This window comes from Perognathus longimembris, chromosome 22 (genome assembly GCF_023159225.1).
Source record: "Perognathus longimembris pacificus isolate PPM17 chromosome 22, ASM2315922v1, whole genome shotgun sequence".
NCBI classification, from domain to species: domain Eukaryota; kingdom Metazoa; phylum Chordata; class Mammalia; order Rodentia; family Heteromyidae; genus Perognathus; species Perognathus longimembris.
Window position 1 is genome coordinate 34,726,792 of NC_063182.1, and position 26,348 is coordinate 34,753,139.

A 26,348-nucleotide genomic window follows, 5' to 3' on the forward strand; every position below is an offset into this window, starting at 1 on the left:
GAGTCTCACAGAGAATGAGGCATTTTCAGTGGCTCATATGTCCTTTCTTGGTTCAGTACATCTGCTAATTAAGCTTCTTTCAGACAGTGCATCTGACCGCTAAACCTGACAACATTTTTATGGTATCCTTTTTAGAAAAGGACATGTGGCGACTGGAAGTTGCTTCAGCAACCCTACTGGGAACTCTACCTACCCGAGTGACCAGTCTAGAAGTCATATTGTGAGCAGAGTCTGTATTCTACCCTCAACAAGTCAATATTTGCCAAGACCTCAACAAAACTGTACTTTATTACAACTGGAACTGACAAAGACTGAAAGACAAGTAGCCCAAAAACATAAGGACCTTTGCAAGTTGAATTCTTTGAGGATGAGTGTCACCTCCATTTAGGCTCTGCAAGTGTGTTTGCCTGGTAATGAGGGTGGCTTTAGTAACAAGGCGCATCAAGAACCTTCAGCCAGAGTAGAATCATTTACGTTGACAATAATGTCTCTGCGCCCTGCTCTAGTTAGATTACAGAAGAATGATGTTCTCTTCCAATCCAACCCACTATGGTCTGGAAAAGATAACATAAGATTACATAAAAGTGATGCCCAGGATACCAAGAAGCCACACCGAAGAGACAGAACTTCTCTGCCGAGTTCACGTGTGTGCTATTAATATAGAAAATTCATTTTTTTAAACAATGCAACTCATGATTTGGAGGGGTGTTAAGTAGCTCCACCCAACAGTGACTGGATAAAAATTATCATACAATTACAAAAGGATGGTGGCAGTTTAGCAGAGGTATACCACTGCTATTTTCTGTTCTTAAACTGTGTTTTCCTAACACAAGTTTGTTATACTAGGGGAAAATAGGAATTCTAAACTTGCTAAAGTTTCTAAATACCACCCCCCCCCCCAATTTGGTAACTTAAGCTGAACAAAAGCTAGCACCCAACTGACTGTTGTGAAATAAGTCTGACTACTTTATAAGCCACAAGCGATCTTTCTATATGAACTGATTTAATAACAATCCCATTGATTTAGAGAAAGTCACTGAGGTAAGGCAAGCCTCCTTCCCAAAACTTAGTTACTGAGGTCTTGAGTCAATATGGAAACCAGATCTGTATAAACCACAGGATCGATAGGAGAGGGCAACTATTCCTTCAGAGCTTCTCTAACAGCTCAAAGTCCACCGATTTCCAGAAGAGTCTCTGTGGGGCTGCCTTACAGTAGTTCAACTTAAAAAAAGTCCTATGTCATGATCCCATTCTTGACTTTCTTAACAGCTGTGTTCTTTGCTATTAACTCTCAATTCTTTAAGGGCTCTAATATAGAAGGGATAGGATTACACAATTAAATATTAGAAATAACCACTGAGTATATCCTGTTTATTGTTTATGATTTACACAGAAAATGATGGGCTGGGGATGTAGAACAATAAACCAATTATTACATTTAGACCTGGGCTTTTGAAAAACTTGCATTCCATTTTAACAGTTCATATATATTTAACAGCTTATATATAAATCCAGATCACAAATAATCTTAAGAGTTAGCTTTGTGATAAACAATTATGAAACACAAAAGAAAACTACAGGAATCTAACTTAAATATCAGCATTCATATTACAAGAAATAAGAAAATGTTCAAAAAATAAAATTATTAGATTAAGTCACAACATAGAGAAATAAGATAAACAATATTTTATTAATATTCATACCTATTTCTAATATACCTTCATATATTCATAACTTTTTCAAAAGGATCCAAGATAAGATCAAATAATATTTTGGGGCCTGAACTTATCAGCCTCAGCTTCTACTGGCTTATTTCCATAAATTCCTAAAATTTCTGTACTCTTTTAATAAAAATTAACCCAACTCTCATTCAACTTTTCTCCTGCATAGCAGCTGTCTAAAGGTAAGGAGCCAACAATAAAGGACAGTAACAGATGGAGGAAAAAGAACAACAGCTCTGACGTTTAGCTCAACACTGCTGGTTGAATTTGGAATTTAAAAAAACCTCTTAGCTGGCAGATAACAGCTAAATCTTAATAGACAAAGAAGAAATATTTTCTTTGGGACAGCTGCTATCTAGAGGATATACTGCCTAAATATAATATATAGCTTATTACAGAGAAATCTGTAGCAATTAAGGTTTAACCAGTAAGTGTTACAACCGATTAACACTAATTGAAAAAAAAAAGAAACAACAAAAATCACACTAGCCACAAATTTCCACATGAGAATTAATTGCAATCTGATTTGACTCCTTGACACTAACTGATCATCAATGAAATATGGCATGGAAAGATCAGAGTAGAAAACAAGCAGAGATTTGTTTATGTAACAGTGACTATATACATCAGAAGGAGAACATGCTAGCTAATGCAACATTAAGGCCTGAATGTAAGCATTTCCAAAGTCACAGAAGCCCCAAAGAACCCCTAAATTATAAATTCACCACATTTCACGCATGCATTGCTCATTTTTGTTTTACCCATAAAAGGATACAGTATTTTGCTGTAAATACCAGACACATTTACAATATATGCAAAAATTAGAATGCAAGTGTTATGTTCCTTATACTTGTAAGAGCCTCAGATGTACCAACAGTGAAAATTCATTTAATTTTAAGACTGGAGAAAAGAGGCAGAATATAAATATTCAGAGAAATTACACAAATAAATGTAATTCTGCATTTGGGAAGTCACATAAATATTCTCCAAACTAAATTTCAGTGAGCCACTTGAATGGATGTACGCTCCTCGTGTGCTTTACTATTTCACTTGCTCAACTGTGATATTCTAAAAGCCATTGTTCTCTAGTGTTCAGAGCAAATCACACCTCTAAGTTAATTACTATGCCTGTGTGTATGCAAACTTTACTACTGTACGTGATCACCTACAGGAGGAGCCATTTCATTTTCACTGGGAGTTATATATTTATAAATGTGACCCTATGCAAATTTTCAGACCTTCTGAAATATTTTAGAACCAAAATTACCTGAAACAAACTATCTAATACTCATTAAACAAATGTGCTAGGAAGAGTGTTCTGAACCTTCAAGTATAACTTCTACCGAGTAGAAACAGTTGGATAAGCACTGGAGAGACTTCTGTAAGGCCATCTAATTCATCTCATTGTACCAAGCACTGAGTATCAAATTCTTCTTATGCCTCACTGACCTTATTTTAAGCACATCCACTGTTTACTGAAAAATTTATTTGAATACCTAACCACTTCAGGGGGTTACATCTAAGGTTTAAATTTTTGTTCTATTTTGGCCAAATTTCAGCCCTTTGCTGGGCACTTTAAGAAGTCCGTATTTTGAACCAAGACAGTAGTATAGATAATTTCCTAAAAAACGTCTCAGTATTGTAAACTAAGAGGTTTCAATTTAGCAAAAGCAAAGTGATCAGTGCAAAAGCATGCTTTAGAATTCATCTTATTTCCAAATGAAACCAAATTCTACTATTGTGATCACGGCTCACATTTGATGCGAATAGGAGAGCTTACTTATAATCTCTTAGTGGCGTACTTTAGACAAAACCGGGAACAGGTGCCACACAGATGACGACTTCTTTTGGAGAGCGTTGACTGAAAGCCTGACTTTACACTTAACACCGACAGGGTCAACTAAGGAACCGGATGCACGGCTTCAACGTTCAGCTTCCAAGGGTGGAGTACGTTCTGCAAACCTCGCCTCAGTTTAGAAAGGCTAACGCCCGCTTTCTAAACTACGGCCTATCCTATCTAGAGCCTTTTAAATATATTTATATATAATTATTTGCACATCAGACTTAGGAGGGATTTGCAGATTTACTTTGATAGACTGATCTCATGGCAGCGTGTGGATTTAGGGGGCTCCTGCAGGCGTGCCGTTGGAAGGCGGGGCGTCGGCGTCGGGCTCCGAGGAGGCGGCCGCAGACGGGTCAATCACAGCCGGTGGGAAATGACGGCGGCACACAGGGCACGTTCCCGACTGGAGGGGAAAGAACACGTTAGCAGCCACCAGAAACTAAAGAGCAGATCCTAATAAAAAACCAGCGACGTTCAAACAAAAAACAACAACTCTGAAGCCACTGAATACAGAAAGGGAAGATGTGGACACCAGGCCTGCGTTCCAATCACATTATAATGGCTTTGAGGACTAACCATGCATGTCTAATAGTAATGTGACTTTTTAAAGGTCTGTGCTTCTTGGCAGTCCTGGGGTTTGAACTCAGAACCTCGTGGGGCCAGGCAAGCATTCCACTGAGCACGTGCAGCCACATCCCAGCGCACAGGGCGGGGGTTTAATTCAGATGCTGTGGTGACAGGCCAAGCAAGATCACCGGGGAGGCCCTCACGGAGGGCAGGTCCACTGGCCCGTGCCCCCAAGACAGCTGCCTACTTAGCTACTACCCACATAGCACAAAACTTATTTTCCCCATTCCCCAGAACCTTGGTAAAGCTTCACTTTAGTTGAACACAGATATTAAAGCAGATGGACCTCAGACCTTTCTTCAGGAGCCATGTAATCCGTTTCCATCCTAGAGCTGCACGTTTCTAAATGTCAAAACAAACCAGTCCCAGAGCTGGGAAGCAGGGCAGGAAGGGGAAACAACTATTCTAGGAAGTCCAGTTAAGGACCAACGGAATGTAGCCAGGGATAGGCCACTTGATAAGTTTACCTCCTTTCAGAGACATCTCCTAGACAGAAAGGAAACCCAAGAGGGCAGGCTGTGGAAGGTGATAAACAACATCTTAGAAATCTTCTTTCACTAAGTGTCTTTTACAGGACAGAGATTGAACAGATACAGCTAAATCGGGTTTAATCTAAGGGTGAACAATGTCCATGATATTTAAAAATTAAGAATCCAATTCGGGAAACATTTACTGTGCCCCTAACATACAGACTGAGTCCTAAGAGCAGCTGCAGAAAGAAAAGTGCAATTGGGCTAGCGATGTGCTAGCGGTGTAACCGCGGATGGGTAAGAACCACTGAAAAATGGGACTAGGAAACAAGTTATTTTGAGTATCACATGGTAATGAGTGCCTGAAACAAAGTAGGCACCCAAAGACCATTGCCTTCTTAAGTTTCTGAAACGATCATGCATTTCAAAGGGAGGTTACAGAAAGGACAAAAAAAAGGTAGAATGCTAGCCAGATCTATTTGAACCATCCACTCTAACAGATGGTATAGAGAAATCATGACCAACTCTGATGAGACAGGTTGAGGGCTGCTCACAGGGGCCCTGAACTGAAACTTTCCGTCTATTCCACAGGGAGTTGGAATTCAATTTTCGATGTCAGTATTTCCCTCCTCTGTGAAGAGACTAAGTAACGTGAGCTATATTTTAGATAATACCTCTGTTGGAGGTACGGCAGTGGAGTAGGTTAAGGCAACAAGGGTTAAAGGTCAATGAGGCAATGAGAGGACTGACCTTACAGACACAGGCCTACAAGACAGTGTGGTCGACACCTTCTGCCTCCTTAGACATGTTCACAAAACACGGATGTTTAATGCCGCCACCACCACCACCACCACCATCACAAAAGGTTGTGTTTTTATTTTAAATAACCCATTCTGACTCTAATTACAACTAATTCACAGCTATTTTTCTGATATAACATTTTAAACTATGTGTTAGGCACTGTTATTAGATTCAGCCTTTATATTTATCTATTTAACCTTTTATAAAACTCTAGAGAGGAACATGGATTTTCAAGATATTACCAGATAAACAGGTTAAGAAAAATAACCCAGAATACTATTTTCCAAACTATGTTATGGAGGAGGAAGTGATCAAAGAAAGCAATATTTAAAAGTATTTCAGAATAAAAGACCTGCTCTCCATCTAGAATGCCAAGAAGCCCCATGAGACAGCACGCACACAGAATCTCCACAGGGCAAGGAGGAAGAAATAGTAATGATATTGTAGCATGTCATATAGTCTGGAACTTACACCATAATTTTATGTTGTTGATTTTGTTGTCAATAGAGTAATAATTTAATAAATTTTAATAAGTTTTAATCTGATAAAATTTTTAAAAGTATGCACAGGGTATTCCCAAGTACAAATGATTATCTTATTTAGTTCTCCCAATATGTTGTGTATACATATATGATATGTACGTATACATATGTAAGTAGAAGCATACTGTATCATTTAACAAATGATAAAAACTTAACACATTAAGAAGCCAGCAATAATCAATTGTACACCTCTGATCTAATCTCAAATGAGCACTGTATTTCAGGCTTTTTTTTTTTTTTTTTGCCAGTGTTGGGCCTTGGACTCTGGCCTGAGCACTGTCCCTGGCTTCTTTTTTTTTTTTTTTGCTCAAGGCTAGCACTCTGCCACTTGAGCCAAAGCACCACTTCTGGCGGTTCTCTACATACATGGTGCTGAGGAACTGAACCCAGGGCTTCATGTATACAAGGCGAGCACTCTACGCCTGTCAAGCTTTGACCACTTACTTGGCAAGTATGTTTCCAGTGAAACAGGACAATTTGGAATAGATATTACTTTTGTGGAGAAGTTACCTGGGAAACAATTGTCTCAGCCTATCATTTTGTAAGTTATAAAATTATTCTACTAGTTGAAAATTTGTCAGATCTGGCTTCTAACATGTATTCACCAATACCAATGCACATTTGCAGAATAATTATGTCACAATATCGAGTAGAATCAAAGGCTTCTTTCCTTGAGATACTTTTTTTTTGGCCAGTCCTGGGCCTTGGACTCAGGGCCTGAGCACTGTCCCTGGCTTCTTTTTGCTCAAGGCTAGCACTCTGCCACTTGAGCCACAGCGCCCCTTCTGGCCATTTTCCATATATGTGGTGCTGGGGAATCGAACCAAGAGCTTCATGTGTAGGAGGCAAGCACTCTTGCCACTAGGCCATATTCCCAGACCCAGCTCGAGATACTTTTGAAAATACCAAATTTCATGGTTGAGTTTAAAAACAGTGCTTATTGTCTATGTTGCTAATTAATGGCAACCATGAAGTCATATAAATATGTAGTTAAGAAAACGGGCTGGGAATATGGCCTAGTGGCAAGAGTACTTGCCTCCTACACAAGAAAATGGGCTTAAAAGGCATATATGATTATTATTAACTTATGGAAGAGAGTGTGAAGTATTAACATTTAAAGTAAATCTAAAGCTCACCTTCTGTAGCCAAATTGAGACACACGGCTTGTGAAAGAAATGGTGGCAGGGCAGCTCGGTCGCGATGTCGTCTTTAATATACTCACTGCAGCAGATGGGGCAGCACTGCTCCTGGCCAATAGCTGAGGACACAACAATTGAGAGTCCGTTCAGTAAACACCGCTTCTGCAGAAAAGGGGACTGTAGAAAAGGGGACTCAGCCTATCGTTTTACAAATTACATGATATTCTACTAGGTCAACACTTGTCAGACTCTGGCTTCTACTGAAAACTAACAAAGGTTTCTAATAGCCAAGTAGTTCATTAACGTGAGGCACTGAAATATACTTAAATGTGTGATGTGTCAGTCATGTAAGCCAACTTGGCCCTTACCAGTGTGGTCTTCAAGAACCAGGGTCTCCGGAAGCCCATCAATGCTCTCCTTACTGGCTGGGGGATTGGCCACTTCCACATCCACAGCAAGAGACTCTAAGTGTGCCAGTGCAGTCTGAAAGGTAAGTTTCAGTCCTTAGAAAGTACTTGAACAATAGTGGGAATGCTGTTCTTAAAGTATTTTAAGAGTTATGTTCACTCTATTCTCTTATAATTCTTTTGTCCCTTTAACCTTCTTCCAAGAAGAATCACAGCCATTAAATCAAAACATTAACACACTACCCCCGCCCCCCACACACAGACACACAGCCCACCACTTCTCACAGACACAAATCTGTCTTGTCTAAGTAGTCATCAACTTGTAAATTACAGTTATATTTTCAGAGGAGCTGCTGTCTTCTTTGTAGGATAAATGAAATGTAGAACGGGGACACTTCCTTTGTGTTGGTTATTTACCACGTCTGTCTGGGTGTACAATGTATCTTTATCAATGTCACTCCTTCCCCCATTCTTCCCACCCTCTTAACAATCTCACCCCTATCCTTCCCAAGTTTCCCATGTCCATTTTTTCACACATGTATATTGTGCTTTATGGTTGTATTTGTCCACCATTCCTCTTCCCATTTGTCATTAACCCCCTCTGAGATGGGGTCATGCTTCCTGTCCTGAAACTAAACTCATTTTAGGCTTCTCCTTGCAACACAACAGGCATATACCACTATATCCAATTTCTTCCACGGAGACTGTCTCTCAGATGTTTCTGAATGGCTGGCCTGGAACCTCGATCCTTCCCATCTCAGTTTTTCATAAAGCTAGGATGACATGCACCCCGTTATGGGTTGAGAGAGGTCCTTGTGTATATGCCTGGCTGGCCTCAAACTGTAATTCTTCAGTTCTTAAATCTTCCAGATAGCTAGGACATTAGGAATGAGCCACTGGCACACAGCTAAAAGTGAACCGTTTTGAAAAGTGCACGTCACAAGAGATACAATGTGGTGAGGTTACTGGATGCTCAAGCGATAGAAACAATAATGCCTTATCTACCACTGGCAGAGTCAGCACGCCCATATTGCCAGCTCTCAAGCATTAGTAGGTTATCCGAGTGGCAAATTTCATTTAGATAAAAGTGTCTGTATAAAATAGTAGTTCAAAGAATGGTAGGAAGAACATTACTTAGAATGGCCTATGTAATAGGAGGAATTCTTTCTTTTTGGTACAAATTAGATGAAAACAACAGGTAAGACCTATATATTGTTACTTGGTCATTTGTACAATTATAGTGTGGTTGTGTGTGTGGGTTATTAGGGTTTTGAACTCAGGGCCTCACTATATCCCTGAGCTATGCCTCTAGCTCTTTTTACTTATAAAATTTATTTTTCAGACAGTATCATGTCTTTGCCTTATACCATAATTCTTTCACTTGTACCTCTTGCATAGCTGCGATTACAGATATAATTCCACCATGCTCATACTGTTTGTTGGTGTCTGGCTAACTCTTTGCTCAAACAGCAGTCTTCTGAAGGAGCTGGGATTACAGTGTTTACCACTGTCCCTGGCCATGTATAATTACACATTCTCGATGCATGTGCTGCTTCCTCCTTACTGGTGTTTTCTGTCCCTCCTTTAAGTTTTACCATCAGAGTCCTGTCTCTTCTAGACAGTCTATGTCAGTGGTTCCATATCATACTGGGAACTTTCCTTTCAACTGCTACTGCTCAAAAAAAATCAATATTATACAATTTAAAAACTACTTGTTAGTAGGATCTCCTATTTTTAGCTACATAAAGCCACAGAGCTATGAAAGCCCTTAGCATTTAGCTTAGTATTTCCTTTGCTGTTGAGATGGCTATTACAAAGCCCTCAAAACCTTGTCATTGGGAATACAAAACAGTATAGCCACTACAGAAAACAGTGAAACAAGTCTTCAAAGTACAAATGAAATTACAACGTAATTCAGCAATTCTACTTCTGGGCATATAGCATCATTGAAAGCAGCGACGAGAATGCATATTGTGATTCCTGGTCCCCGCAGCATTATTTGTAACAGCCATATGATGGAAGCAATGGAAGAACCCATCAGTGGATGCAAGGACATACTGTGGCATGCGCATGCAGAGCAGAAGAGTGCTGGGGGGTAGAAAAGTGAGGGTACAGTAGGACAGGAGGGGAGGGGGGGAGGGGAAGGGGGAAGAGCGAAGAGGAAAAAGAAAGCAAAGAAAGAAAAGGAGAGGAAGAGAGAGAGGGAGAGCAGTATATTCAGCCTTTAAAAAAAAAAAGAATGAAATTCTGACAAGAGATGCAGCATGGACGAAGTCTAAAGACAGTGTTAATAAGTGAAATAAGCCAGAAGGATAAGCATTATTTTATTCCAACAGCATGAGACCTAAAGTAGTAAATTCTACAAACGGTAAAATGGAGGTCGTGAGGGAAAAAGCAGAGGGGAACATAAGGAAGTAGTTTTTAACAATATGAATGTACTAATGACACTTAACTTTACACTTTATTCAAGGCAATAAATTTTGTATTTATTTCAGCACAACAAAAAACAAAAAAAAGTCTTCCTACACAGGAGAAACACAATTTTTTTTTTTGTCTGATAGCCATCACTGTGTTTCTTTAGATGGCAAACAGAATCTTTTTATATATGCCTAAGAGTCCAGCATATTTTTTCCTAAAGGATGGAAGAAAGACAGCCTCTTCAACAAATGGTGCTGGCAGAACTGGTTCAACACCTGTAACAAATTAAAACTAGACCCATATATATTACCCTGCACCAAAATCAATTCCAAATGGATCAAAGACCTCAAGGTAAAATGAGATACCTTGAAAACTACAAGCAGGAGTAGGAGAAATGCTTGGGCTCCTTGGCACAGGATTAAACTTCCTTAACAAAGGCCCAGAAACACAACAAATCAAAGAAAGGTGGGACAAATGGGACTGCATCAAACTGCAGAGCTTCTGCAGGGCAAAGGACACAGCTTGTAAGAGAAACAGAAAGCCCATACACAGACTGGGAGAAGAACTTCACCAGCCATACAACAAACAAAGGCCTCATATCTAAAATATACACAGAACTCAAAACACAACATTGAGATTCCACCTCACCCCAATAAGAATGTCCTATATCAAGAAAACTAATAATAACAGATGCTGGAGGGGATGTGGCCAAAAGGGAACCCTACTACAGTGTTGGTGGCAATGTAAACTGGTTCAGCCACTCTGGAAAGCGGCATGGAGATTCCTCAGAAGGCTAAACATAGAGCTCCCCTATGACCCAGCAGCCCCACTTTTGGCATCTACCCAAAAGATTACAAGCAAGACCACACTAAAGCCACCAACACAACAATGTTCATTGCAGCACAATTTGTCATTGCTAAAATATGGAACCAACCCAGATGCCCCTCAGTAGAGGAGTAGATCAGGAAAATGTGGTACATATACAAAATGCCTCTATCAGAAAAAAAATGATACTGCCCCATTCGTAAGGAAATGGAAGGACTTGGAAAAAAATCATACTAAGTGAAGTGAGCCAGACCCAAAAAAACATGGACTCTATGGTCTCCCTCATAGGGAATAATTAGCACAGGTTTAGGCTAGTCACAGCAGAGGATCACAAGAGCCCAACAGCTATGCCCTTATGAACACATAAGATGATGCTAAGTGACATGAACCCCATGTTATGGAAACAAGTGTTATATCATTGTAGTAATTATTTTCAACATGCCATGTGAATCCGTATACTTTTTTTCTCTCTCATATTCCCTTCCTGTGGTTGTATCTCACTGTCACTGTATCTCATCTGAGTACCGTGGATACCGTATATACGTGTATTAGAACTAGGGAAGGGAAAGGGCACACTAAAGTCGAGAGACAATAAAACGACCAACCATTCCAAAAGCAACACTTACGAAACCATTTGGTGTAAACAACTGTATAACTCATGGGGGAGAAAAGGGGAGAGGGGGAGGCGTGGGGGAAAAGAGGGAGGAGGTAACAAGTTGAACAAGAAATGTGCCTACCGCCTTACCTATGAAACTGTAACCCCTCTGTACTTCAGTTTGACAATAAAGGGGAAAAAAAACCAACCCTCAAAATAAATAAATGAACAAACACAATTAAAAAGAAAATTAGTCTTTCTAAAAGTGAAACATTTGTGTAGATTGCTAACTTAAAAGTGAGACTAATAATCTGTCTTATCAAACTACTAAAAAAAATTGTTGCATCATTGGGTCAGGAAAGTGATTTTGAATCTTGCAATGAAGAGATACAGTAAACTTAACAAACTTGAATCTTCCAGTCACTCTGAGCCTTGTTTAACTCCTGGAAGAAGGTTTCCTCTGTTTGAAAACTCTGTAATAATTTTGTTTGTAAACTCTGTAATAATTTTGTTTGTAGTGTCCATTTCTTAGCTCTTCCAGATCTAAAGTAGGGCACCAGCACCACAAACCTTCAAAAAAACGTAGGCTTGCATCATCTAAATACAGACTCAAGGACTAGAAGCTTTGCATGTTTATTTGCTTATTTTAGGTGCATACTGAATTATAGGTGATAACCATTTTCATTTTCTTTCTCTATTTTTTATATGTCAGCTGTTGGAAATGATATCTCTAATTTTGTATTAATATAAGAGAATATTCAGAGTGACTGGATTTGTGGAGTAATTAGAATAGTTAGTGAAAGATATAAGGATCTTAAGACTATATACCTGCTAATTGTGGGGGAAAAGAAAATATAAACTTGACTTGGAAGGTCTTGTTAGTAAAATACAGTTGTATTGTTGGATAGGAGTTCAAATGTGCATTGGAAAGTGTATATAGAAATGCAAATCAAAACTGCACTGAAAATGCCAGTTGAGGTGGCATGAACTTTTAATCTTGGCAATGAAAAGGATGGTAAGTTTCAGGCCAGCCTGGGCTACAGACTCTGTCTCAAAGAACAAGCAACAACAACAACAACAAAAACTACATTGACATTCCATCTCACCACAGACAGAATGGCTAACACCAAGAAAACAAACAACTAATGCTGACAAGGGTGAGGTGAAGAATGGGAGAGGAAGAAACCCCTTCCACTGTTGTTAGAATGTAAATTAGGGCCAAGTATGGAAATCTATAGAGAGATTCCTCAAAAAAGTAAAAATAGAACTATATATGGTGTAGCAGTAACGCTCCGGGACATAGACTCAAGGGGGGAAATATTACTACTTAAATTTATGCCAGTTTTAGATATCAACATAAATGTACAGAGCTCTGTGTTTTTTCAGATCTGGGAGTATGTAGAAAGCCTTAATATTGCTTTCTTCCCTTCATGCAAGTGTGAAACACAGATATGAAACTATGAGAGACACAGATTTGAAACTTGTGTATATTACCACAATCTTTACCAAGAGCCACTATCAAAACAGAAAGATAAGACTAGTATTGGAAAAATACCAGAAACGAAAACATTAACTTACAAAAAGGGATACAGGGTTGCTGAAATAGTAAAAGCATAATATATTTTTCTCTTACTTTGCTTCACTTGAAGAATATTAGTTAGGTCTAAAAAGAAAATGTTTTTTCAGTTTTATTTTTTAAATGGATGAATAAATGAACAATAGATGTGAAAAATAAAAATTCTGCACAGTGATAGGAAGAGAGAATGTAGTAATTCTATAGTGCAAAATACTTCAATCAAATTCAATGAAGTAGAGCATTAAAATATGAAGAAGCTGCTAAGCTGAGTAGAAAGAAGAGGCTTAAAAGCCATTCATGAGAGGCAGGACGCTACGTTAAAAAGTGACAATGACCATGGAACTGTCCCTGGGTTCTTCATTAGCAAAACCTCCAAGGGTGAAGACATGCTGTTCTTTCTCTTTTCTTGCCTTTGTTCATCTCCCAGTGCCTAGATGACCTGTGTGACCCAGCTTGCCAGCTCCTTTCGAAATTCCAATCAAACATAACATTTCCCATTAGTATAAATATTACGTTTTATTTTATTTTCAACATTTCTTTTAAAGTTATACTGTAGGAAATCATGATTGCCTAGTGTAAATGATGTTTTAAGCTCTGAGAATCAAGATTCTAGAACCTATAACTGGTAAGTTATTGTAGCTCAAAGTAGTAAGCAATGCTTAATCTTACTATGTGTCTAACGCAAGCTGTCATATTGTTGCAACAGTTCATACAAGTTAGAATCTGGCAAAGGAGGTGAGATAATCTGGCAAATGTCCTAAGTGTACACCTGCCTTTTTTTTTGTACTTCATAACATCTACTGTGATTTTGAGAAAAATACAATTCTAGAGCACAATTCAGTGCAATGACCTCCATGAAAAGATATATATATATATGTACATACACATACACATGTGTATGCGTGTATGCATATATATGTACGTACACACACACACACACACACACACACACACACACACACACACACACACACACTCTCACAAAGGGTGATGCCAAAACAGAGCTAACATCAGTGCATGTGAAGCATCTACTTCATCTACCTCAGGGGTGTGGAATTTTTTCTGTTAAGGATCATTTATTTAGAATAATACTCAAAGGTCATACAAAATCATCAATATAGACAGATGGGTTGCAAGAAGCAAAGGTTAAAAAGAACAGGACCATTCTGTCAAGTATCAAGTGATTTTAAGGACCTAATATGGGACAGATATTCCCTACCTTTGATCAAATTTATCAATCTAAACTGGATTTTATTATCTCAAAAAATGTCAAAATACAATGTTGTCATTATGGTACTCAAAGGTCTTTCATTAATTTTTGTTGTCTCACTTCTGGCTGATTCACCAAATTACACTTCGTACTTAGGAAACCACTTAAAGAACAGTAATTTAAAGAAAGACTCCTTGTAATGAAATCCATTAGTAAGTACAGTGGCTACTGACCTTGGGGCAAATACATTTAAGAATAAGAATTTATTTACTGTTTTAGTGAAATAATAATAAAAAGGCACAAGAGAGCAGCAACTGTACCACATTTATGAAAGTAAGTGTGCTGGGACAAGAAGGAACAAATTTCCTAAGGACATTTGATAGCAATATACTATTTGGAAGTCATAAAAACAAAAGGAAACAACTGGTACATATACTTGGAGATCTTCAATTCAACTTACGTTGAATTGTACGTGCCTGTGTACATATGTATAAAATACTCACATTCTCATACCTGTATAAATCAGTATAGGAAAAACTGTGCTTAATAAATGTAGGCAAAATGTCTCCATTTTGCAGTCAAAACTGAGAAATGCTGGAACCTGAGACCAACTGTAATTGATACACACATGGTAACTATTATTCTGTAGTAATTACTATTAAGTAGATGATAAAACTAATAAGATTTTCTTTAAAGTATCTCTAAGAGCCTTTAAACATTACCATGTTGTATCCCATCAACTTATCTATAGGCATGAGGGTTACTAAGATACCTCCATAGCCTGGGCTAAGCGTTCTTCCAGCGCCATGTAGGTGAGGAACTGAGGGTCCACATAGGAAATAGCTTCGGCAACTCCCAGTCCATCCGCAAAGCCATCAAAGAGGCTGAAAAAAGCAAAATTCATAACCATGAATTGGGCAATATTATTCGAAGAATGTAATTATGCTAGCATATTGATATAAATGGATAAACATTCTACAAACAGAAAACCTTAAAATATTTTAGCAAACCTTCTGGGCTAAGGAGTAGGAAAAAAAATCCAACAGCAAAGCTATGTACTAAACATAAGTTAAAATACAATTCTATCCCCCAACAGTCTGCCAAACTTACTACACAAAGTTTATAAGGACATTTTCCTATGTCTATCTGAGAAAAATGCTTAAAAGTCTTTCTCTTGTCTAATTCTTTCCTGTTTTTCCCTTCTACTTATTTTGGTTTCCAATCTTTGTATTGGTGAAAGTATAAGAAAGAAATATAGTACATTTCAATGTATCATTAGTCAAGGTCTCTTTTTCTTTTCTTACTTTTTCTTACTTAATTATTCTGGGTTTTAAGGCATTTTAATCATTTAAAATGTTCTCATTCATCTCTTTATGCAAACTCTGATAACAGTTGGGTGCCTCTTATTTTATAGCTAGAAAATTGTCACCTGTTAATTTTTATTATTTCTTTATGCCACTAAAGAAAATTATATGTCACTCTGATGTTAAACCTCTTATTTACCCCTAGATATACAAAGATTCCTCTCTCCTCTAGTCTTGGAATTGTAGCAAAAATGCTGGAAACCTAAAGCATGTCCCTAATCTCTAGTCTTGCTCTCTTGGATATTCCATCCAATCTCGTTTCTTTTAGTTATCCTCCCTGAATGTAACTGCTAACTCTTCATGTAATTCCAAACTTTTCCTGGAGCTGCTAATCGGTAGCTATTTGTCATGGGATACCTTGTGTAGTTACTTCCACTATCTCATAAACCCACCCCTAAAACACTTCATTTTATCTAAAGGACAAATTCTGTTGACTTCCATACTCTTATCAAAATTTGAATATCATAATCATGAACAAGTACACAACTTAGCTTAAAATAGTTCTAATGTGAACCAGTGTGCCATCATTAAAAGTATAAGTAAACTGATAGGAAGAATATTATTTCAGCTCAGTAGCATTTGCAAATCAATGAACCTCACATAGGACAAAGGAATAGTCTCATGCAGTCAAGGATTTTAGAATTATAACTCTGTTCCACCCTTGTGACAGGGGAACTCTCCTCCTCAACAGTGAGGTTTCATACAAAGAGGAAGTTGCCTGGAGATCCGTGACATGGGGATTTAACTGCGTCCTACTTAACACAAAAGATTAACTGCGACTCTTTCTTCATCTTTAAAGCGAGTTATATTCCAGGCACAGGCGTGACACCGGCACAGGCGGCACGCACCCTCACTACACTCGGAACACAGCTGCCTTCTGGGTGGCGCTGCCGCCCGCGGTGGGAGCGCTGAGCTCTGTTGGAGAGTGGAAGCCATGGGAGACGCTGTCCCCGTGGAGTCCTGCGCACGCCTTCCCCTTTCTGCTGTATTGCTACCTCTTGAAGCAGAACAAATTATGCTACTTTCTGCAAAAATCCCTTCAAATGACTGAAGTAAATGACCTCTCAATTATTATGTTCTTCTTCAGGCTAAACAAATTTATACAGTCAAAGCCTGATATTAAGTTGTAATTTGGCCATTACAAAATAACTCATTAATGCTAAAAACTTTAACACTAGTAGTTGTATTTAATGTAGATATTTAATTAGATATTAGATTGATAGAAGGGAAATGACAACTAAACAATCTGAAACATGGCTTCATAACCAAATGAACCAAACTCATACTACTAGTAAGAGAATACTTGGCCATCAAGTGCCTTCGGTTAAGAATGATGAAGACAGGGCTGGGAATATGGCCTAGTGGCAAGAGTGCTTGCCTCCTACCCATGAAGCTCTCGGTTCAATTCCCCACCACCACATATATGGAAAACGGCCAGAAGGGGCGCTGTGGTTCAGGTGGCAGAGTGCAGCCTTGAGAGGGAAGAAGCCAGGGACAGTGCTCAGGCCCTGAGTCCAAGGCCCAGGACTGGCAAAAAAAAAAAAAAAAAAAAAAAGAATGAAGACAAAACAGCATGTGTTCTGCTAAAAATCTCTAACTCAATCCACTTGAGGTATCATATAAATACAATTGCAACAGACATTCTGTAAAACAAATGACCTACATTTATAAAAAAAGAAATGTCAGGGTTATGCGAGACAATAATCAACTGAGGAAAGGTCCAGAATAAAGACACTAAAGAGACTTAAACTAAATGCAAAGAATAACAGCAGAAAAAGCTTTCTCTAAAGACAACTATGGACAGGAAGTATAGGTTAATTAGTAATTCATCATTGCTAATCATCTGCTTCAATAATTTTACTGTGCTATATAAAGAAATGTTCTTTTAACTAACATTCATAAGAGGATCAATAGAAAACTACCAAAAATGCCAAAAAAAGAAGGTTTTGAAATGTTAACATTTCAGCTAGGTGTGGTGATGTAATCCCTGCTATGAGGAAGGCAGAGGCAGGAGGATCATGAATGTAGGTAATAAAGGTACTAAGACCCTGCTTCAACACCATCAGCACCACCACCAACACAAGTGCAAGGTTAGGGTACATGTAGCGCGAGGGGTCAGGATGCTTGCCTATCAGGCCTGAAGCCGAGTTCAATCACTAACAAATACCCCATCAAAATGATAAAATAAAATGCTAATATTTAAGGCATCTTAGTGAACGATGTATGGGAATTTTCTACTATTTTTGTCACTTTCCTATAAGTCTGAATTTATATTGAGAATTCTATTATTAAGCCACTATTACATTCATGCAGGATTAACTTCTTCTTCTTCTTTTTTTTTTTTGGCCAGTCCTGGGCCTTGGACTCAGGGCCTAAGCACTGTCCCTGGCTTCTTTTTGCTCAAGGCTAGCACTCTGCCACTTGAGCCACAGCACCACTTCTGGCCATTTTCTGTATATGTGGTGCTGGGGAATCGAACCCAGGGCCTCATGTATATGAGGCAGGCACTCTTGCCACTAGGCCATATCCCCAGCCCAGGATTAACTTCTTAAAACTTTATTGGGAGGAGGAAGAAAGGTGGGAGAAAAATGAGGGAGCGGGGTAAGAAGTTGGACAAGAAATGTACTCAGTAACTAATGTATGTAACTGTAACCCCTCTGTACATCACCTTGCCAATAAAAATAAAATTAAAAAAGAAAACTTTACTTGGTTAGTAATTATGAATCTTCTTACAGGAAGTCAGAGAAGTTAAAAGGTTATCAAACAATAAATAAATGGTAAAATTTGTTTTCTCCATGTAATTTCCTATCACAATGAGGTATGACATACTTTAGATATTTTATAATACTTCTGAAATGCCAATCAAAACATGAACTGAGGATATTTTCTATTTTTACTTCAAACAAAAATAGGGAAGCAAAGGCTATTTTTTTTTTCAAATTGTGTCAAAATTTGCCTTTACTGACAAGAATTGCTACTGCTTGTCATGGGATTTCCATTTAGCTGTTCGGATGTGATTTCAATATAAAAAATAAAATGCATTTTCACCTTACCAACTCTTAGCCATAGCCCTATAGATTCTTACAGTATTATGTATACAAATGAGGAGGCAACATATTTAGATTCAAAAAAGTAACCTTCAATAATTTGATCTTAAAAAATCAATGTAAAATGCTTTCCATAATAAAAAATTAACTCTAAGAAATTTTGAGGCCATTAGTAAAGCCTTAATACCTCAAGAGGCATTGGAAAGACCCCCAGTGAATTAGTACAAATGTTCAAATTCAGTTAAAAGTATACTCCATAAAGATACTATTACATCAAACTTTTAATGTGGCAAAACCATTTTTAAAGTTATTTGGAAATATATATCAAGTCTTAAAAGCATTCTGTATCTGACAATATCTTCAAGTAATCCATACTAAAGTTTAGTTCAATGGATGAACACAATTAGTATATACCTACACAGAACAGAGCCATCTACATAATAGAGCTGTAAATTATTATTTTCACTATGTTAACAACATGCAACAGAAAAAATTCCTCATTGCAACAATGCCTCCAACTAAGTACAGATGATACTAAATGGGCAAATTATTCATTGCTGTAACACTTTGAGGAATTATTATGCATAAGGGAGACAGCAGAATTAAGGAGAGCAGTAGGAAGTAAGAAGACAATAAATAGGGAGAGATAAAAGATAGAGGGCCATTACAGTTAAAAAGGCTCAGACTAGGTGGAACTACTGGTTCTTTATATTTGTGAAGTCAGAAACAGGTTTTAGAGAATGGGGATGGTGAAAGTAGAAGGCTGTCCTGCGTGGCTTCTGTGGAGCATTTTTGTCTAGCCGGGTACAGTGGCCGGGAGGAGCTCATGCCCACAATCTCACAGGTACTTTGTTGGTAGAGAGCAGAATCACAATTTGAGGCCAGCCATGTGAAGGCCAGTTAGTGAAACTATCTCCAGGAGGAAGACGGGCAGGGAGCATGTACCTGTCACACAGCTACTCTGATGGCACAGGTAGGAAGATCATGACACACGCGTGACGACAGGCAACCCTAAGAAACCCTATCTGAAAAATAGCTAAAGCCAAGAGGATGGTGGTGTGGCACAAGTGAACCCGCACATGGCCAAATGCAAGGCCCTGAGTTCAAACCTCAAGACTGCCCACAAGTAAAAAATTAAGGACCCTCAGTTCTATTTGCAGAAAATGGTCAGTAAAAGCCAGTTAACGTGAGTCATTTCCTCCCCCTTGAGGAGTAAGAATAGGCACAACACTCTGAAGAAGTAAAAAGCAGCAAGCACACACAGAAAGAACAACTGAAGATGAGGGTCCAGAAGAAATGAACAAGTTTATCTTATAGTTCATTGTTTTTTTTTTCCTTTTGTAGTGGAAAAAAGAGACAAATTCCTATAAATATAGACATGCAGAAGAAACTAGGTACAACATATCAAGCCATTTTTTTCTATCCCAGAAAAAAAGGATCAATTAGAACAAACACCCTTTCTATATCTTAATAATAGCTACTTCTAATGGTATATTGCACCCTTGAAAGCCCCAACCTTTTTATCAGGATACATTGTTTACGTGTGCGAAAAGGTTACAGTGAGCCTCCCCCCCCCACACCTTTTTTTTTTGTCAGTCCTGGGGCTTGGACTCAGGGCCTGAGCGCTGTCCCTGGCTTCTTTTGCTCAAGGCTAGCACTCTGCCACCTGAGCCACAGTGCCACTTCTGGCTGTTTTATGTATATGTGGTACTGGGGAATCAAACCCAGGGCTTCATGTATACGAGGCGAGTACTTTGCCACTAGGCCATATTCCCAGCCCTGGGAGCCCCCCCTTATACAACTAATATAAGCCAATTTAAAAAAAGAAAAAAAAGGGGGCTGGGGATATAGCCTAGTGGCAAGAGTGCCTGCCTCGGATATACGAGGCCCTAGGTTCGATTCCCCAGCACCACATATACAGAAAACGGCCAGAAGCGGCGCTGTGGCTCAAGTGGCAGAGTGCTAGCCTTGAGCGGGAAGAAGCCAGGGACGGTGCTCGGGCCCTGAGTCCAAGGCCCAGGACTGGCCAAAAAAAAAAAAAAAAAAAAAAAAGAAAAGAAAAAAAAGGTAAGACCAGTGTTACAAACAAAAATGATAAAATACTGGGCACTGTATCACAAGAATTCAAAAATCTACTTCACTTACATTCTATTGTTAGTTGAAGCTTCCTAGTTTTTGTCAGTATAAAGTAAGTTTAACTGAAACCTCTACAAAAATAACAATTGTATCTTTTATATTTCACACTAGAGAAGTAAAATGAAAAAGAGGCAGGAAACTGAATTCTTATGTTGTAATCCTAAATTTAAAACTACTTCAGGTACCCATTAAGAATCTGTTGTTAAAGGATTATATAAACAAAATAAAAAAGTAAAAACCTCTGTAAAAGGCATATAAATAATCAGCATATAAAGTGATTTTCACTAGACCTCAGAGAGTCCAGGAAGAGGTCTCCAACTAGAGGATGTAGGCAAAAAGCCACCTAGTGAAAGCTGAAATGAGCTCTGAAGGAGAAGACAACTAGCTCCTACATTTCGAATCATGCATGGATTTGCTCACTGACTAATGACAGCATGCTAGCGACACCGGGGCTCCTACCTCCAGTCCACATCCAAGTCTTCACTCACGCTGGAGTCATCCTCAAGGTTGTTGTTGCCATCCAGCATGAAAGCTTCTGGCTGCGCAAATTCATTGGCAGGCTCATTCCCTTCATCGCTGCTGCTTTCATTGACTTCGTTGTACTGTAACCACGGGATTTCTCCCTCCTCCAAGGATGTATGCTCTCTAACATAAACATGACAAAGAAAAAAAATTAAAGCGCATCATAGCACTGTTTCTACAGAATTCTGTTCAGTGTAAATAAACAATCTGGGTTCTCATCTCGTGATGCTTTTGACACTAAAGCACATTTTTCATTAAATGTCAAAATATTTAAAATTAAAGCAAATTTGTGCAAGGAATACTTTCTAATTGCACAGGAATGTATTTATTTGATTTAAACGTTATCTATGCTCCTGCTTTTCCTTTTTTGTAAGGGGAAAAAAAGCAAGAGAAATCCATTGGAGACTATGTGCGTTTTGTTTCATACTTTGTTTTGGGTCAGGGTCTCAATATGTAGCCTGAACTGGCCTTGAATTCTCCAGTTTGGAGTGTTCAGATTACAGATGTACATCACCACCGCAACAGGAAAGAACGAGAGAAATGTCAAACGGGCTCTGAGGTGGGGTGTGGACTAGCAGGTGTAGGTTGTAAGGGAGAGGGTGAGTAAGGATTAATATGAAGTAGCATATTTGCATGTGTGAAAACTGAACAGCAAAATTGGTTGAAATTGTCTTAAAAGGGGGGAGTAGGATAGAGGAGAGTGGAGGTGAAGGTAATCAGAATAAAGTACACAGATGCATGAAAATAACACAAAGAAACATTCTTGAACAAATAATTAGTGTCGATTAAAAAAGAAAACAAAAACCTAACCAGAAGACATTCGTAGCATAGCTCCTCACTGCGCTGCCAGCCATATTTAGAAGGAGAAGCGGGAATGGCTCTCCGCATCCCCCGCGCTCTGCAGGGGGAGGGGCTGGGGAAGGAAGGAAAGGGGATGGGGCTGCGGATGTGCACGCAGGCTGCTTCATGTGGACGTCATCTTTAGAAAGTTACAAAGGAAACTGGCTGCAAGAGTCTTTACTGAGTCTACTTTTTATTAGGTAAGAATATTTTTTAAGGAAACCAAATTGGAAAATTATAATTTCTTAGAAAGAACTTAATGAGGAACTTTGGTATTTCCCCTTTTCCTACAAACTTAGGTAAAAAAATACATTTTGAACCCTTGTATAATTCTAACATGTTTCATCAAAACCTTTGTATTAAAGATACTTTATTAAATAGTTAGAATCATTGTTAGAAAATGAAATTGAAGCTAAAGAAATAACATGTTATCACAGATTCACCAAAATCAAGTGGGTCTAGGAGCTTGTTCTAGGAGCAAGTCTAAATAGGAAAAATATGAATAAAACAATAGTTTGGCAGATTCATGCAAAAGACTAAATCAGAAAATCTGCCTTCTTTAATGATCAACTTTCAAGTTCCAATGCCACTGTACAGAAGGTACTTTAAGAACCCACAGGCCTTCTGGAATAAAAAAGGTCAATATTAGATCAAAGCCTAAGTAAACTAAATTTGACCTTGCGGAGTAAAACCCATAAGACAAAGTAGTGATATACACCTATAACCCCAGGTATGCTGAAGGTAGAAATAGAGGTTTTCAGTTTGAGGTCAACCTGGGCAAAAGTTAAACATGGTAGCAGATGTCTGTAGTCCTAGCTGCCTAGAAGGCAGAGAGGGAGACCACGGTTGAGACTACCCCTGAAACTAGGAGACTTTAAAGTAGTTAGACACCTGGCCTTGCAGTGCCAACGCCCTGAGTTCAAACCCCAACACCTCCATAACAAAACAAAACAAAACATATATAGATATACACGTATGTATAGTTGCATTCAGATTCTGCATTTATGGGTTCAACCAATACGTACAGACTTTATCCCCTTATCCATATTCCCTAAAGAACTCACAGCATTTATATTGAATTAAGTATTATAAATAATTTAAAAACAATTCAAGGTAGATGGGAAAATGTGTGTGGGTCACTTGCAGACATCACATCTTTTTACAAAGGGATTTAACCATGCAGATTTTGGTACTGACAGAGAACAAGGAAGGATGGCGTGGTTTGGCTGACTAAAACCCCATGGAGGCTGGGAATATGGCCTAGTGGCAAGAGTGCTTGCCTCCTATACATGAAGCCCTGGGTTTGATTCCCCAGCACCACATATATAGAAAATGGCCAGAAGTGGCACTATGGCTCAAGGGGCAGAGTGCTAGCCTTGAGCAAAAAGAAGCCAGGGACAGTGCTCAGGCCCTGAGTCCAAGGCCCAGAACTGGCAACAAAAACAAAACAAAAAAAAAAAACAAAACCCCATGGAGTAAAGTTTACTAACATTAAGATAGCTTAACAAAATGAATAACAGAAGTGGGGTGTTGGTGGCTCATTCCTGTAATCCTAGCTACTCAGAGGCTGTGATCTGAGGATTATAGTTCAAAGTCAGCCCAGGCAGGAGAGTTCATGTGACTCTTATCTCAAAGTGGTAGAGGGCTAGCCTTGAGCAGAAAAGCTCAGGCATAGTGCCCAGTTGTTGAGGTCAAATGCCATGACAGACCAAAAAAAAAAGGATAACAGGAATCAGAAACAAGACTGTAAAGGGGAAGACTATGGGGCGGGGGCCGGAAGCTTGAGTGAAACAGGGCACAGTAGACAAACATAGCAAGGGCTCTCAATGTACATATGTGACCAAGGACTTGGAACATATGAAGCGAGTTGGAGAGGTGGGGTGGGGAGAGTAGGGACAAAACAAATGCGAGGGAGGAGACTGATGGAAGGAGTTACTCTGATCAAGAAACACTGAACACTTAGACGGACACATTAAATAGTAACCCTCTTTTAAAGTACAACCTTCTGAAGTTGAGAAAAGACAAAGAAACAATGTATAATGGAAAACAACAACCTTACTTCTCAGTAAATTTTGGTGGCAACACCAAGGTCTACATGTGATTCCTGCCTACCCACTCTCAGCCGCTCCTACACGCCCTGCACCACTTCTGTCCTTACCATTCCTTCACATACAAAGGTCTTCTCTTATGTAACCATCAAGTTAGAAACCAAAAACTGTGACACTACTGGGGCTGAGACTCAAGGCCTGGGAGCTCATCTGGAGTGCTGTCACTCAAGGCCAGTACTCTACTATTTGAGCCACAGCTCCACTCCCAGGTTTTTGGTGGTTAAATGGAGATGCGCGTCTCAGGCACAAGCCTGGGTTGTCTTCAAACTTTCATCTCAGCCTCCAGAGTAGCTTGGATTATAGGCAGGAGCCACTGATAGCCAGCCTATCAATTCTTATCTTTTAGTTAAAAGTCAATTCCCAGATGCCCCTCCTGGCCACTCTCCTTACTATAGTTCTCTAGCAGTTACCACTTGGCCACTTAGCACAGAAGTGTTTCATTCTCTTTGTGATAAAGATCACAGTCCGTAATTTATTATACTTGTGTCTTGATTATTACCTGTCTCTCCTACCTAGACTTTCTTATTTTTAATTCTAAGGTGTAAATTTATAGTTTAAACAGCACAAATTTTAATATTATTCCAGGTTGAAAGAATACTTTTTCCTAGGAAAACAATCAAAATACACGAGATAAAAAATTAGACAAAAGGGCTGGGGATATAGCCTAGTGGCAAGAGTGCCTGCCTCGGATACACGAGGCCCTAGGTTCGATTCCCCAGCACCACATATACAGAAAAAACGGCCAGAAGCGGCGCTGTGGTTCACGTGGCAGAGTGCTAGCCTTGAGCGGGAAGAAGCCAGGGACAGTGCTCAGGCCCTGAGTCCAAGGCCCAGGACTGGCCAAAAAAAAAAAAAAAAAAAAAAAATTAGACAAAAAATAGAACCAACTAAGCACACAAAAACCCCGAAAATTACCGTAAAAACACCAAGCTATATGGTTTTACAAACAAATACTAATAACATTTATACCCATAAGTAGGCTGTTTAAACAACAGTTGTAGAGGCTAAAGAAAAACTTTTTTTTTTTTTTGCCAGTCCTGGGCCTTGGACTCAGGGCCTGAGCACTGTCCCTGGCTTCTTCCCGCTCAAGGCTAGCACTCTGCCACTTGAGCCACAGCGCCGCTTCTGGCCGTTTTCTGTATATGTGGTGCTGGGGAATCGAACCTAGGGCCTCGTGTATCCGAGGCAGGCACTCTTGCCACTAGGCTATATCCCCAGCCCAGAAAAACATTTTTTTAAGCAAACCACTGACATTCTACCTTACATTAAGCTATTATGACACGATCGTGTTTTACTTATTTCAAGGGGCAAAAGTAGTTGAATATCTAAAGCTAGCAATACCAGAAAAACTCATAATTAATAAGCCAAAAGTGAAAAACTATAATGATTAAAAATGTTGCATAAAATTTTAATAGAAACACAAGAAACTGTCAGGAAAAGATGAATAATTTGGATAAAATTCAAGAAATATTCTTGAGAGTGTGATTTTTAAAAGTGTGTGCACAGGTGTACACATGTGAAGCCGGTAGGTAGCAATCTAACTGGGAAAATACCAGAACAAGAGTCAGTGAACAGTGGGCCATGGGTTATTTCCAATCTGCCACCATTTTTGCAAATAAAATCTTGTTGGGCTACAGCTAAACCAATTCATTTACATATTGCCGATGGCTACTTTTGAACTACAGCAGAACAGCGGAAAAGCTGCTAAAGAAACTGGCCACACAATGTCAACCAAGTGTATTCTCTAGCTCTTCACAGTCTAAGTTTGACCATCCCTAGCCTAGCCGTACTCCCGTTAAAGTTGGGAGAAACACCGCAATCACTCACGTTCTGGAGATGCCATCTCCAGAAGGCAGTTTAGAGGAGAAAATGAAACCGTCCACTTTGGTAAGCATCTCCTCTGCTCTGCCACATGGGCCATCTCCTCCCTAGGTGGTGATGACGGCTTACCTCTATCTACTTCTTCCTAACTCAGCAAAAATGGCTTTGAAAATGCCTGAGTTTTCTTTAAGTAAAGTGACAGCGAGTACCCTATCGCTGTAGGAGACAACGAATGGCTCGCATCTTTAATTATTCTTTTAAAATACCAAAAGCATCACTGAGGACCTGCTGGTACAATGCAGCTTGTAATTACCAGGACACCCAGTGTTTGAATGC

The 26,348-nt window shown here is 39.1% G+C and overlaps 1 protein-coding gene across 2 annotated transcripts in view; it reads right to left on the bottom strand.

The window, feature by feature from the left end:
- Positions 1-1,354: 1,354 nt before the first annotated feature.
- Pja2 (praja ring finger ubiquitin ligase 2) overlaps positions 1,355-26,348 on the bottom strand; it is a 56,001-nt gene continuing 31,007 nt past the window's right edge. For both annotated transcript variants that reach the window (XM_048331082.1, XM_048331081.1), the window contains 5 exons: positions 21,181-21,366; positions 14,947-15,058; positions 7,512-7,626; positions 7,141-7,262; positions 1,355-3,967 (listed from right to left, as the gene is read on the bottom strand). In XM_048331082.1, coding sequence (XP_048187039.1) covers positions 3,842-3,967; positions 7,141-7,262; positions 7,512-7,626; positions 14,947-15,058; positions 21,181-21,366 — 661 coding nt within the window. In that variant the 3' untranslated portion in view covers positions 1,355-3,841. The remainder of the gene's footprint in view (positions 3,968-7,140; positions 7,263-7,511; positions 7,627-14,946; positions 15,059-21,180; positions 21,367-26,348) is intronic.